General features: G+C 34.3%; 1 protein-coding gene and 1 long non-coding RNA gene across 5 annotated transcripts in view; one reads left to right on the forward strand and one right to left on the reverse strand.

Moving 5' to 3' along the window:
• The window catches only part of LOC311622019, a 1,104,806-nt gene that overhangs the window by 404,480 nt on the left and 687,709 nt on the right, over nt 1–12,617 (forward strand). The gene's annotated exons all lie outside the window — the stretch shown is intronic.
• The window catches only part of KIAA0825, a 318,764-nt gene that overhangs the window by 212,623 nt on the left and 93,524 nt on the right, over nt 1–12,617 (reverse strand). For all 4 annotated transcript variants that reach the window (XM_084882634.1, XM_084882633.1, XM_084882631.1 and 1 more), the window contains exons 6-10: nt 12,161–12,255; nt 8,709–8,936; nt 7,030–7,295; nt 5,420–5,570; nt 628–818 (exon numbers count right to left, since the gene is read on the reverse strand). In XM_084882634.1, coding sequence (XP_084738760.1) covers nt 628–818; nt 5,420–5,570; nt 7,030–7,295; nt 8,709–8,936; nt 12,161–12,255 — 931 coding nt within the window. The remainder of the gene's footprint in view (nt 1–627; nt 819–5,419; nt 5,571–7,029; nt 7,296–8,708; nt 8,937–12,160; nt 12,256–12,617) is intronic.

A 12,617-nucleotide genomic window follows, 5' to 3' on the forward strand; every position in this document is an offset into this window, starting at 1 on the left:
AATACCCAGTGACTGTGTCTCTTATATTCTGTGATTTCACTTACTATTGAACTGGCTTTTAGTAATACATAATGAAAAGGAAGAAATAAAATAAAGGAAAAAAGGGAATAAGTAATTATAATACATTAAGGGGGGGGGGAAATGACAAAGGAGTTTCCTTAATGAAGATTCACTACACTACTTAAAAGCTTTAAAAAATAAAAACCCTAAGAAACTAAAATCCCCTGGTGGCTTAGAATTTCAGTCAAATCCACTGCTCTATCATAATGCTGCTTTTTTTTCTCCACATTAGTACCTTAATATTCTCACCTTATTTTTTAACCTTTTATGAAGGTTATAAAATAAAGATATATTTCAAGATACATCTTCAATCTTTTTTTTTTTTAGAAACAAGTGGTTTCTACACATGATTTTTAAGAAGAAAAAAGAGCAAAATGATTTGGCTCAAGTTTCATATTTCCTCTTAAATATCTCAAGATAATTGAATATTATTTCCTTCCTTTCGGATGTTAAAAACATGTCAAGGATACAAGGAGTCTTTTCCTGAGATTCAGAATTACCTTCTACTTTATATTAAATGGGGAAAAGGTTTTCTTGAAAGGCAATGGTTTTCACAGGGTCAGGTACCTTATCTGTGGAGTTCTCTTGTAACTGGGACTGGCCCTAGCATATCTGGAGGCCAGGAGACCCAAAGACTTCTCCAGAACTTCTGTGAGAATCTCCTGGGCTAGCTTGGGGGGTAGAATGGTCCAGAGATCATGATGAAGAGCCCAGAAGAAATAATGCCACATCTGGAGTGAGAAGGAGCATCTTTCCCCCTGGCAAAAACACCACACGTTAAACAATGGAATCACATCTTCCAAAATGTCAGTTTGCTTTCTATGAACCTAATTAGTTCAGGCTGAAAGGAAATAGCTGGAGAGCTTGACACACTAGATGACCAAGAAAGATTTTTGACAAGATGTAAAACATCCTTCCTGACAAAGGAACATGTGTTTTATTTCAATCACAAGACTAGATATTCTAAGGAAAATCCAGCCTGCAAGCAATTCACCTAGCATATCCTTGACTTACCTACTCCTGGCCTGCAGTTTAAAATTGGCTTTTAAACAATAGGCTTTACAGTTGCTAAACATGTCATGCTAGTTTAAGATAGTGGGCTGATTCTTCTACAATTAAAATTTAATTATTTAAACTGAGGATTAGCATCTCTGAGATCATTTTACAAATGTTTCAGATTTCACGTTATAATGAAATGACAGGAGCAAAAATTAACTTACATACTGTATACTTATCAACATGCATGAAACCAAGGGGGTGGGTAACTACTGAAGATGATTACATTAGGCTCCTTTATTCATGGTGTTTTAATAACAATACTAGAAACAAATACTATAACAGTCTGATTTTTTTTTTGTTTTGTTTTGTTATAAAGCCTAGGCGGATCTCATTATTTCTTAGTATTTTTACAGCACTTTATATTTCCAAGGGGCCAGAGTCTCATTCCCTTCTATATCCCCTTATAGATCTCTTGTGTGACAAATTTTCCCTGACCACAGAGGGAGACCCAACAGTCGCCAAGGCCAAGGGGAACAGGCAGAAATGAGAAGGTAGCCTCAAGTGATTTACAAGCATTAATTAGTTAACTTGCTCTTAGGAAGGTTTGCTAGTAGTTTGACCTCATTTTCTTCAAAACAGATCAAAAGATTATTTAAAATAGAAAAAGAGTAGAATGCATTCTTCAAACATTATACTGATTATGTTACTATACCAAAAGTGAAGCTAGTAAAACTTCCCATTTTATCTCTAAGCAATCCTCACTGACTTAAAATTTGTCTTACCCACTGCTTATATTTCTCAAACAAATGTCATCTAAAAAAAAAAAAAATACGTTCTCGTATACCAAAAGGTGATAGCTTCTTACGTATACGCTACTATTAGTGTTTTCCATACATATTATTCTTCTGGTAGTTTCTTTGATTACCGTATTTTCCGGCGTATAAGACGACTTTTGAAAAGGAAAAAAAGTCAACCGAAAATCGGGGGCAAAAGACCAAAATTGCACAAAAATTACCTGCAGGTCTTGGCGGCAAAGTAAGTCTTTTCTTTGAAGTGGGGGGTAGTCTTATACAGCGAATAAAGGTCTAAACCTATGTTTTAACTATAAAATTAGGGGGTCGTCTTATACGCCGGAAAATACTAAAGTACTAAAATCTTTTCTATTCATTACATAATAATAATGTATAGTTATTATCTACTGACTTTCAGATGAAGTTTACAAATGAATGGAATTGTTATCCTTAGGTGGAAAACGGGCATCAAAAGTCAAAGAGTCAAGTTCAAACTGGGGCGGGGGACTTTAACCACTGGTTCCTGACTTTCTGACTAGATGTATATCAAAACTATTAAGAAAAAAAATTACAAAATTAATGCAGAAGTAACACAATTATAGTTCTTTATGCTTTCTTTGTCTTGTTCTGCAATAAAAAAAAATGCGTTTTAAAATTTCTAAAGTAAGAACAAAGTTTTAAAGCTAGACTTTCTTATTTTTATGGTATAGTATGTTAATTAAAGCAAAACTGACCCCAGCTGATATCTGAATAACTTACACTAATATTTTTCATGGCAATAGATATAGATGTTTATAATAATGTGGCCAACGTGATTTTTCTATTTTTTTAAATATAAAAAAAAAATTCCTTAATAGCTACATTTAAGCAATAAATGAGAAAAATTAAAATAACTTCAAGTACACAGATTTCTTCTCTTAAAAGTAAAAAAACCAAGCACTTATTTTTAAGACTTTTTAAAACACAAATGTCAACTTCACATTCCAAACTGGTCATCATTCACACAATTCTCTTCAAAATGTGTATAACTTCAACGTATGCAAGGGTTTTCATTAAGCTAAATGTGATTCATTTATTTTTCTGACCTGTTTCTCTATTTGTCATCGTTTCAAAAGTATTCTGCTAGTAAACATCTGTTATTTTTGCAGGCCCACTACAATGTAAACAGATGTGAGCTTTTATTTAGATTATATATCAGGAAACAAGCAGCTGGGCTTTATTATATAAGCCACTCAATATTATCTTTGAGCAGACAATTCTTTATTCTTTGACTGTTGGAAAACACAAGTTGCTAAAATTGAGCAGATGTCAACTATACTAAATGCTCAGTTTTAAACATGTAATCTGAATACCCACTGTGCCATCTGACCAGCACCTCATCAGAGAGATACGGAACAACTCTTTTGACTCTCTCAACCTGACAGCTTAGAAAATGGAAATAATGTGTCGAGGGCTCACTTGATTTCGCAAAACATGAGCAAATATCGTTCAGTATCTTGTAAATGACTTCACTCTTTCTTTACTACACGCTTGCACATGGCAGCAGGTTCCCCTGCGATCTCTATCCTCCTCTTTGCCTGGAGTCTGGCAGATTTCATCTTCTTTCCTCCCAAAGCAGCCTTGCCAAAAACTAGTCCTGTTTCACAAATCAGATGGAATAATAGGGAGAGGAGGAAAGAGGGTGCGGTAAGCGTGATAAAACCATGTCAGGTACTCCATTATCAAAACAGTTTAAAATCTGGGCTATTTTTAGAGGGTTCTTATTTTTTGGTAAATAGAAAAGCAGTGTCACTTTATTTTTCTGAGCAGAAATAACCACCACTCTGCAATTAAACTGTAACTACTGACCATGTAAGTATATGGAAGCTACCATGTAATCACAGGGTAACTATCTTGTTATTTCTGTCTCTGAAGTTAAAGCATTGTCATAAGATCTAAGAGCTGCATGTTACATGGTAATTTGTTGTGTGTTTTTTAAATGGTTGGTAACTTCAATAACAGGTTTGAAATGCATCCACTCATTATTTTTACCGTATACTTCTTCTAGTTCCCAATTTGCATAAGAGGAAACATAATATCTCTATGTTGAGCAAATAGTGAGATAATACCTGTTTTTCAATGAAATCAGAGTTTTAAAATAATTTATCAGTCAAGCCCAGCTTCACTAGCTTTTCCCATTTACCCTTTCCTCTGTACTAACAGAGGAAATACTCTGTACTAACAGAGCAATAAAATTGCTCTTTAGTACAGTGACATATTGAAATAGTTCGAAACATGAGATAGATTCGTTTTTCAACTTCTGCAAATAAGGAAGCTTCAATGCTTCCAGGAGAGAAGACAGTATTTTCTCAGACTACCAGCTGCACTATAGCACCTTCTCGTTTTCATTCTGCTCACTGCTGTGTGAAGTATGACAGGTTTGGAAAAGTCTGTATGGATGTTCTTGCAAAAAAAGAAAAACTACCTGGGAAGGTACTCTAAAGGAGAGATGAAATGTCCTTAGAAAAAGTGGAAAGTCCCTTAAAAGAGCTTCTTAGTATTTGCTTTTCTCTGCTGTGGCAACATTATGATAATAACTCAGCCATAAATGGAGCCACAGGAACCTTCAGTGTCATGAAGGCGATGAGAGTGACTCCATTGAATAACACTCCACTCTGTTCTTCTCAGTACTCCATAGTGATTAGAACAATCAAGCAAATCAAAAATCATAAGCTTCAATCCAGAGGAAAGGGTAAATGGGAAAAGCTAGTGAAGCTGGGCTTGACTGATAAATTATTTTAAAACTCTGATTTATCTTATTTTTTATTAAGATATTATAAATGTTTCATCCTGCCCTGGAATCAACTTCAAAAAATTTCAAATATTGTGGCTTATGCATAATCAATGTAATTTAGGGGAATTGAAACAAATGAAGCCTGATGCTGAATAATTTTAATTGAACCTAGGTTTGGTTATACTGGGAATTATTAGGAAGAATTCAGTAGAAACTTGGGATTTTAAAACATGGGCTAATTGAAAATAGGTAAGCTATAAATGATCAGATGGGCCTTAAAACATACTCATAAGAACATTCTTTGAGAAGGAAAAAATAAGTATAAAGAATAAAACTGCTTAATAAAATATATTCATCAAACACAGATGGAAATATATAACAAGGAAAAAAAATCAAGGATATCTATAACTGTTCCCTTTGGGGAAAAGTACAAGGTTGTGGCATTTTGGCATTGTTATCTCTTCCAGTTTTCATTGCATCCCATTATATTTCAACTTACTATATCACACTCAGACACTGTAACTCAAATGAAGCTACTATTTTTATTTCTAAGCAGAAGGAGAGTTCTGATGTCTAATTATTTCAGGGTTGTTTTTTTTTTGTTTTTTGTTTTTGTTTTTTTTTTAAAAAAAAACAAACTGTTTTTCCTAAGTACAAATTCAATATTTAAAAAATATTATCCTAACAGCCTTCGTGTGTTAGTAATGCTGAGCTCATGTTTCTAATTAGCCAGAAAACAGGTAGGCAGTAAAACATATTTGTGTAAAAAGGAGGGATAGTAAACTTAACTTCACACCTCATAAAAAGCTTTGTAGTCATCCCAGTGGTGGCTCTCAGCATCCTGTAAAATGCTTGTAACACAAACTCTGACGCAGTAGTCCGTAACCTGAAACTGGAGAGTGTTGATGAATTCCTGATATCGCTGGACAGGCACCAGGAATACGGGTCTGTTCAGAGGCAATGATCAAAGAGACAGAGATTTAAGGCCTGTGTAGTAGGAGGTAACAATCTCCAGTACTACAAATGGTTTTGATTATTAGATATCAATCATTCATTTCCTCCTAATGCTGAAGTCTGCATCCACATTCACTTTCCAAAGGGGAGGGGGGGGGTGCGGGGGGAAGCAAAAAAAAAAAAAAAAAAAAAAAAAAGCTGGTCTTTGTTTTGCAAGTCTTTTGAAAATGTACATCTGCTGTTCCACAAATATGCACTTCAACTTGAGACAAACTGCATTGTCAATACATCATTCAAAAATAAAAGTATTCTTTGTAAGCCTATTATTAGAGATCAGTGCATTATTTAGGCATTAGGTTATCATTATTATAAAGAACAGAGGCATTTGTCAGAACCAACTTTTATAAAGCTATCACACGTCCCACAAACATACTCTTTTTATTCTAAAAATTGTAATTTTGTAGATGTCAATTATCTCATAAACTGTTTTAAAATATTCTACAGGAAAAAAAGTGATTTCTGGCACATTTTGTTTATGAATTCAAGTATGAATCACAACATCTGACTATGAGAATTAAAGAAATACCACAGTTATATTCTAGAATCTACATCAAGCCAAATTCATGTTACTTTTATCTTTAGCTATTTGTATATAGTAAGCTTTCTCTTATAACTAAGGAACTGCAAAGGTTGAGTAAGTAATGTAGAATAGAGTCCTGGGAACTGCCAAGTCCACATGCTATCTTCGCAACAGGCCATGCTATCTTCTAGAGAGTAAGTACAAGGATAGCTAGGAAGGTCATGTGATAATACCTGTGATTATATATATATATATATATATATATATATATATATATATATATATATATATAATCCTTTTAGGCTACTAATACATGAGAATTACTAAGACTCCAGATGCTTTCTTCTCAAATATTAAAGGTAGTTTATCACTAAATTGATGTTCTGAAATATGTTTACATTAGTCAATAGAATAGATTGAAATGCATTTATTTTCTATGTCAGCTCCTAACATCCTATTGACTTTGAAACAAAAGAGAGGTGTGCATATTTTGCAACTGTGTATACATGGGACATGAAGTTTATTTTTTCCTTTTCAGTGTAGGCAGTACATTGTGCCTCACAAGGTAAAACGTGTTTGGTCATGTCAGAAAAGCATGCAGGAAATCATTGCTGCTGAGTAGAATGTGGAAAATGCATGGATCTTTTGAATGAACCTTTAGAAAAATACCTATCTTAGAATCTATGCATCTGGTTTAATATATCCTATGCTCCACCTTTTTGACATTTCCTAGTCAAGACAAATGAAAATAATTCACCATGTTAATTATTATTTTCTCCTCAAAGATCATCATCAAAATTTCACTCCTGTGATATTCAAGGGTGACACCCTACTGTAAACATGGCCATCCACTTAATATAAATGGCACTTACTTGTTAGTATTTTCTTTCATCAAATTATCATATCGAGTAAAATGCTGGAAGATATATACCGCCGTGGAGAGCAGTGTGTGCAAGGTTTTCAGGGGAGCTTGCGAAGGAAACTCCTGGCCCCTCTCTTGCAGTCTCGCCAGGACAGCTGTTGCCACTTTGCAACAGGCCTCCACAAAGTGTGCTCTAATTTCCTGGAAAGAATCATCTCTGCATGCCAGAGCCAGTGGAAGCATTGTGTCAAGTTTTTCCATGATGTCAGAACAAAACTAAGGAGAAATGAATGCAGCACTGAGTTATTGGTACTCTGACAGCACCGTGTAATTTATGTACAGGGGAGCCAAATTCCTAAACAATGAATTTGGCATCAAACATAAATATAATCACACAATTTTATAGTAATTGATTGTAGAAAGTTAAATGTCAGATAAAGAAATACCAAAAAGATACTTCTCCATATATAACCTTCAAACCTTAAGCTTATCTTGCAGACATCATGAAAAATTCCCGAAGTAACTTTACATAACAACAGTTTTATTTGCAGTGAATAGGGCAAAAAAAAAAATGTACCCTTGATATTAATATGCCTGGATTTTTAAAAATTTATTTTAATTTTCTCTTGCTAAATTTTCATAAAATGCGCTTATTAATCATCACATTAAAATAGAGTTATATCAGTTTAACTAAATCTAGAAGCACCAGAAATAACCTCATGTAGCATCCTCTTATTAGTAAGGAGTCAGCAACTTTTAGAAGTAATATGTGTAACTTTTCACTAGTTATTATGAATCTACTTCTTAATGGCAGAGAAGGTGTGGTTGATAAGAAGTCAAAACTTGCCTCCACTCCAGATTAGCCAATAGTGTTCCCTGCGGAATGTTCTGGAGCCTCAGGGTGGCAGTAGCAGAATAGGAGGCCATCTCTAAGACTTCTCTTTTAAAAAACATTTAAATTATAGGTTGCTTAACTCAGTGTGGGCTTCTTACTGAGTAACTGTATTTATCTATTTGCATGATGACTTTGTGTTTTCTCATTAAGTTCTGTGACTCTCAAAGCACATGTACTAGTAAACATGTCAGACTGATTTTAATGAAATGCACTGCTCATTAGGGATATACAAAGATTTGAAAGTTGCTAAACCAATAAAAGACAGTAACTCCTTCAACCTTCTAAACATCTAGTGAAGTCATTCAAAAAGGGGAGGGGAGTGAGAACATATTAACCAAAGATTTTATATGCACACGTGCATTACCTATGGACACCGTCAGTAGGGTGGTGAAGGCCTGGGGCAGGGCGGAAACCAGGTGGAGGCGGACAAAAGGGAGAAGGGAAAGGGGGGAAATCAGTAATACTCTCTACAGTAAAGATTTAAAATAATAATGATTAAAAAAATAAATAAGCCTAAGCAAGCATTTTCCCAGCTCCCCAGGAAGTCACAGAGGCCCCCTCTTTAGCTGCCCAGGACTCATGGAACAACAAGGTAGTAACAGGGTTAAGTCGTTGTCACCAGCAGTGGCCCATGATACCAGAGAAAACAACTGGTATTGGGTCCAGTGCTAAGTACTTGCCAAGAGGCTCCACCATTTTCCCCTTTGCAATGGCTTATATTAAAAAACAAACAAACAACAACAAAACTTAGAATGCCGATCTACAGTTTTGAAAGGATTTGATTTGATTCTTGCCTTTGCAATTTTCTTTGGTTGGTCCTCCTCAGGAACCACCCAGCTGTCTTGCCAAAGTTGTTGGACATTTATAAGGTTCATAGCAAAGGTCGCAGTGGAAGACCTCTCATTGTGCTCCTGTTGGAGAATTTTTATGGAAAAATCTTCGATTGCTGTTGTTATGCAGTGTGCCATGGGAACAGACACTTCTTTAAATGCACTTCTCCAGCCAAAATCGAGTAGAGTAGTCTGAAATATAGATGTATATGAAGTCATATTCATCTTAATCCAACGAGTGTTTCTACTGTTATATATATAAAGTTGTTATTTTCATTTAGCATGTTGAATATAGGTATGCTTTGATAAACTGTAAAATCCACTCTTACAACCTAAAAAATATTACCCAGTGAATAAAGCAATATAGAAAAACATGTGCATTCTTTACACACGGTAATATACTGACATTTCATTTTAATTCATCAGTGGATTTAATAAAAAACTTTTTTCAAAATTTAATCTCTTAAATATAGTTCAATAAAACCATATTTATGAGAGCTGAAAGTTACTCTTACTATTTATCACATAAAGCAAACTTTAAATTCAATATATTTAATAAAGTCTAAATTAGATTTTTATAGTCTTTTTTATAGTTTATTGTTAACAAGTATTGCAACATAAGACAGCATTTTATGTTCAATCTTTTATTTCTTTTTCACTCTCAGAAATCCAGACAAGTGAAAAAAATAGCAATAAGAAATACAAATTTCTCACAGAAAATACACCACTGTACCTTTCCAGATTTTTATATCTTTAGAATTTTAGTTTCCCACTCACAGACTGGCACATGGAACTACTTTGTTTCAGAAAATGAAAAATTAAAATGATCTGCATTACTCTGTGTGTTAGGAGACAGCGAGGTTGGAGTGGACACTGGTGCTTTTTGTTTTTATTTTTATTTTGGTCTTTGTCTCATATGGCAATATATTAATGAATGTATATCTCCTCCAAGTCCTCGAATATTCTCTGTAGTACTATAATATTCTCTAAAAGCTTTATGGGTAGTAGGCTGAACCTATGCTTAGAATTAAACACCCTGTTTAATGTAATCTTGTTAATAATAATAATTTACCTACTCCAACTTCAGAAGACCTGAAGATTCAATATCACTGACTACATTACTTATTTTCCTAGGTCTCAACTTTTTTGTTAGAAAATGTAAGAGCTGAATTCAATGACTTCTATGGTCTCTTTCAGTCTAAAATTACTAAGATTATTGTCATTAGCTTCATTTTCTTGCACACACATCCCATTCAGAATTAATTCAATGCTTTTTGTATATACTGTACAAAGTAATAAAGATGATTCTTCTTCTAGAGTAAAAATTCTATTATTCCATGATTCTATAATCAGAAAAAAAATGGCTTTCATTCTCATAATGCTTATAATTAAGTTGTAATTGAACTTTCTAAAGTTTATTTGGGCCTTTAACATCAGAGAGCCTTAGAACACATTTCTCATCTTATTTTACACAAAATTACTCAATATTTTAATCTACTCAGCTCATATAATCTCTTTTCTAACAAGTGAAATTTTATAAGTACCATGGGTATAATCTTGTACTAAAATAGTATTTCCTGGCACAAATGTATGACAAAAATGCAAAAAACAAAACAAAAAAACACCTCCATGAAAATTAAAAACAACAACAAAACAACTCTGGTTTTTGTTTTCTCAATGAGGTCATATCAGTTCATTAAATCCATTAATTCATTCATTCATTCACCCAAGAAAATATATTCTGGTGAAAATTGCTAGTAATTGTCCCGGTTGCAGTGATAATTTGGTGTGTGTGTGTGTGTGTGTGTGTGTGTGTGTGTACAATGATGATTAGCTTAGTCCATGATAATTTGTATGTGATTATAATACCTTGGCCATTCTAAATTCTCTTTTCAAAATATAGAAAACCAAGCACATTAATAGCTGCTCTTAAAAACAAAAATGAAAATCTTTAGTACTCAGATGCCCTCCTAGAAGTCTATTTGTTATAATAAAATATTGTTTGCTTTCTTCTACTCTTCTGATCTGATGTTTGGTCAAAAATATTTCATTTAAAATCGAGAACATTTACTAGTTGATCCAAGAAGAAAGAAGAAATAATGTGACTTTTTGTTCTGTGCACAAAGTAAGTGCCTGTTGAATCCCTTTCTTCCATTAACTAATGCTAATTTCTTAATACTTACTCTGACTTTTGGTTAAAGCATAACATACAACTTTGCAGTTTCCTGAATATTATTCTTGCTTTCTAAATTGCACCTATTAAAATCCTATGTCCTTTTACCTTTTTAAATGTTTACCTACTATTAATCAAAGTCCACTGAGAAAATAGAAACCATTCTAGGTATTTCAACAGGAAAAAAAAAGTTAATGTAGTTTACGAAGGTGATGAAATGGTATGGAGCCAAATCATGGGTTGTGAAGCCAGACAGATAATAATTCAGCAGGAAGCCACTATTACTCCCAGGTCTGGAGAAACAAAGAAAAGGGACTATCTATGGGAATCCAATTTGTGGGGCCACCAGTCAAAGCTAAAGGTAAGACTGCTAGCTGGAACTTGAATCATGGAGGAGGGTTGTGTGGTGGGAGCAGAGCCCATGAAGAAAATGAAGGTGTCACAGATACTACTACTAGAGATATTCCCTAAAACAAGGGAGGGGAAAACATACTCGGGTTTTTCTCTAATATCTACCATCCAGGTCTTCCATCACTGCCTTTCATTGGCTAACCTTTTCCAGTATCCGAGGAAACCTGGCAGATGTAATTCTCTATAATACAGAGCAGAGCAGGGGAAGAGTGGTAATGGATCTGAGCACAAATAGGACACACTAAACTAAAAGGCCAGTTCAAACTATTACTTCCTCTTTCCTTTCCTTCTGAATCTCCATTTTCTCCCTTTTCAGCAATTATCTACAGTCCAAATTCTCAAAGTATAGATCCTGAGTTGGGATGAGAACAAAGACCTCCTCACTTCCAGCTCCCTCCTCGCAAGCTGTCCATGGAGTAGACTGTGCAAGAGAGCAGTGTATCTATTCAATTCGGGTTTCATCAAAATGTATAAACCAATTTTCAACCAAGAATTATTTCTTTTAGTGTTAAAGCACAAGACATTTTTATTTTTAATGAATTCACAGACATATGATGATGCTTTTATTTGTATATATAAAAGCCTAAGTGCCAGGCTGACTGGCCAGTAGCTATTATGTACACTGACCACCAGGGGGCAGATACTCAACACAGGGGCTGCCAAGCGACAGCAACTTTGCAGAGTGCCCTCTTGCAATTTGGGACTCTTAGGGGGATGTTGTAAGGCTGATTTCAGCTTGATCCTTGCAGGCCAGGCTAAAGAACCCACTGGTGAATGAATTTGTGCACTGGGTCTCTAGTATATAAATAAACACCTCCCATTTCCCCCTCACCTCTTTTCCTAGTAGCAATTGCTCTGAAGAAATATTGGTTTCATTTGCTCTAGGTTTCTCCATTACAGTCTCTCTATTGGATGTGCCCAAAATTCCTATGCAATAGATAAAAAAGAAAACATACAAACATGCATTTATACAAGCAAATGATATTAGATGTAATTAATGGAGTCAGGTTTAAATTAATTATGTAGAAAAACTCTATTCATACTATATACACACATACATGCATATCAAGATGCTGAGAATATAGTTCATAAGATATAGGGTGATGTCACCATACAATGATGATAGTATCAAAATATACTGAGTCCTTCCAGACATTCAACTTATAAAATTTTTGTCTTACTTACATTCATATTTGATTTGCATACATATACTATAATGTTAAATACAAATCTTTTTGTTATTAATTCATTTTCATCTTGATAAGGTAGAGTAAGTTGAGAATACAAAG

This window comes from Pipistrellus hanaki (assembly GCF_964339955.1).
Source record: "Pipistrellus hanaki genome assembly, chromosome: 4".
Classification (NCBI taxonomy): Eukaryota; Metazoa; Chordata; class Mammalia; order Chiroptera; family Vespertilionidae; genus Pipistrellus; species Pipistrellus hanaki.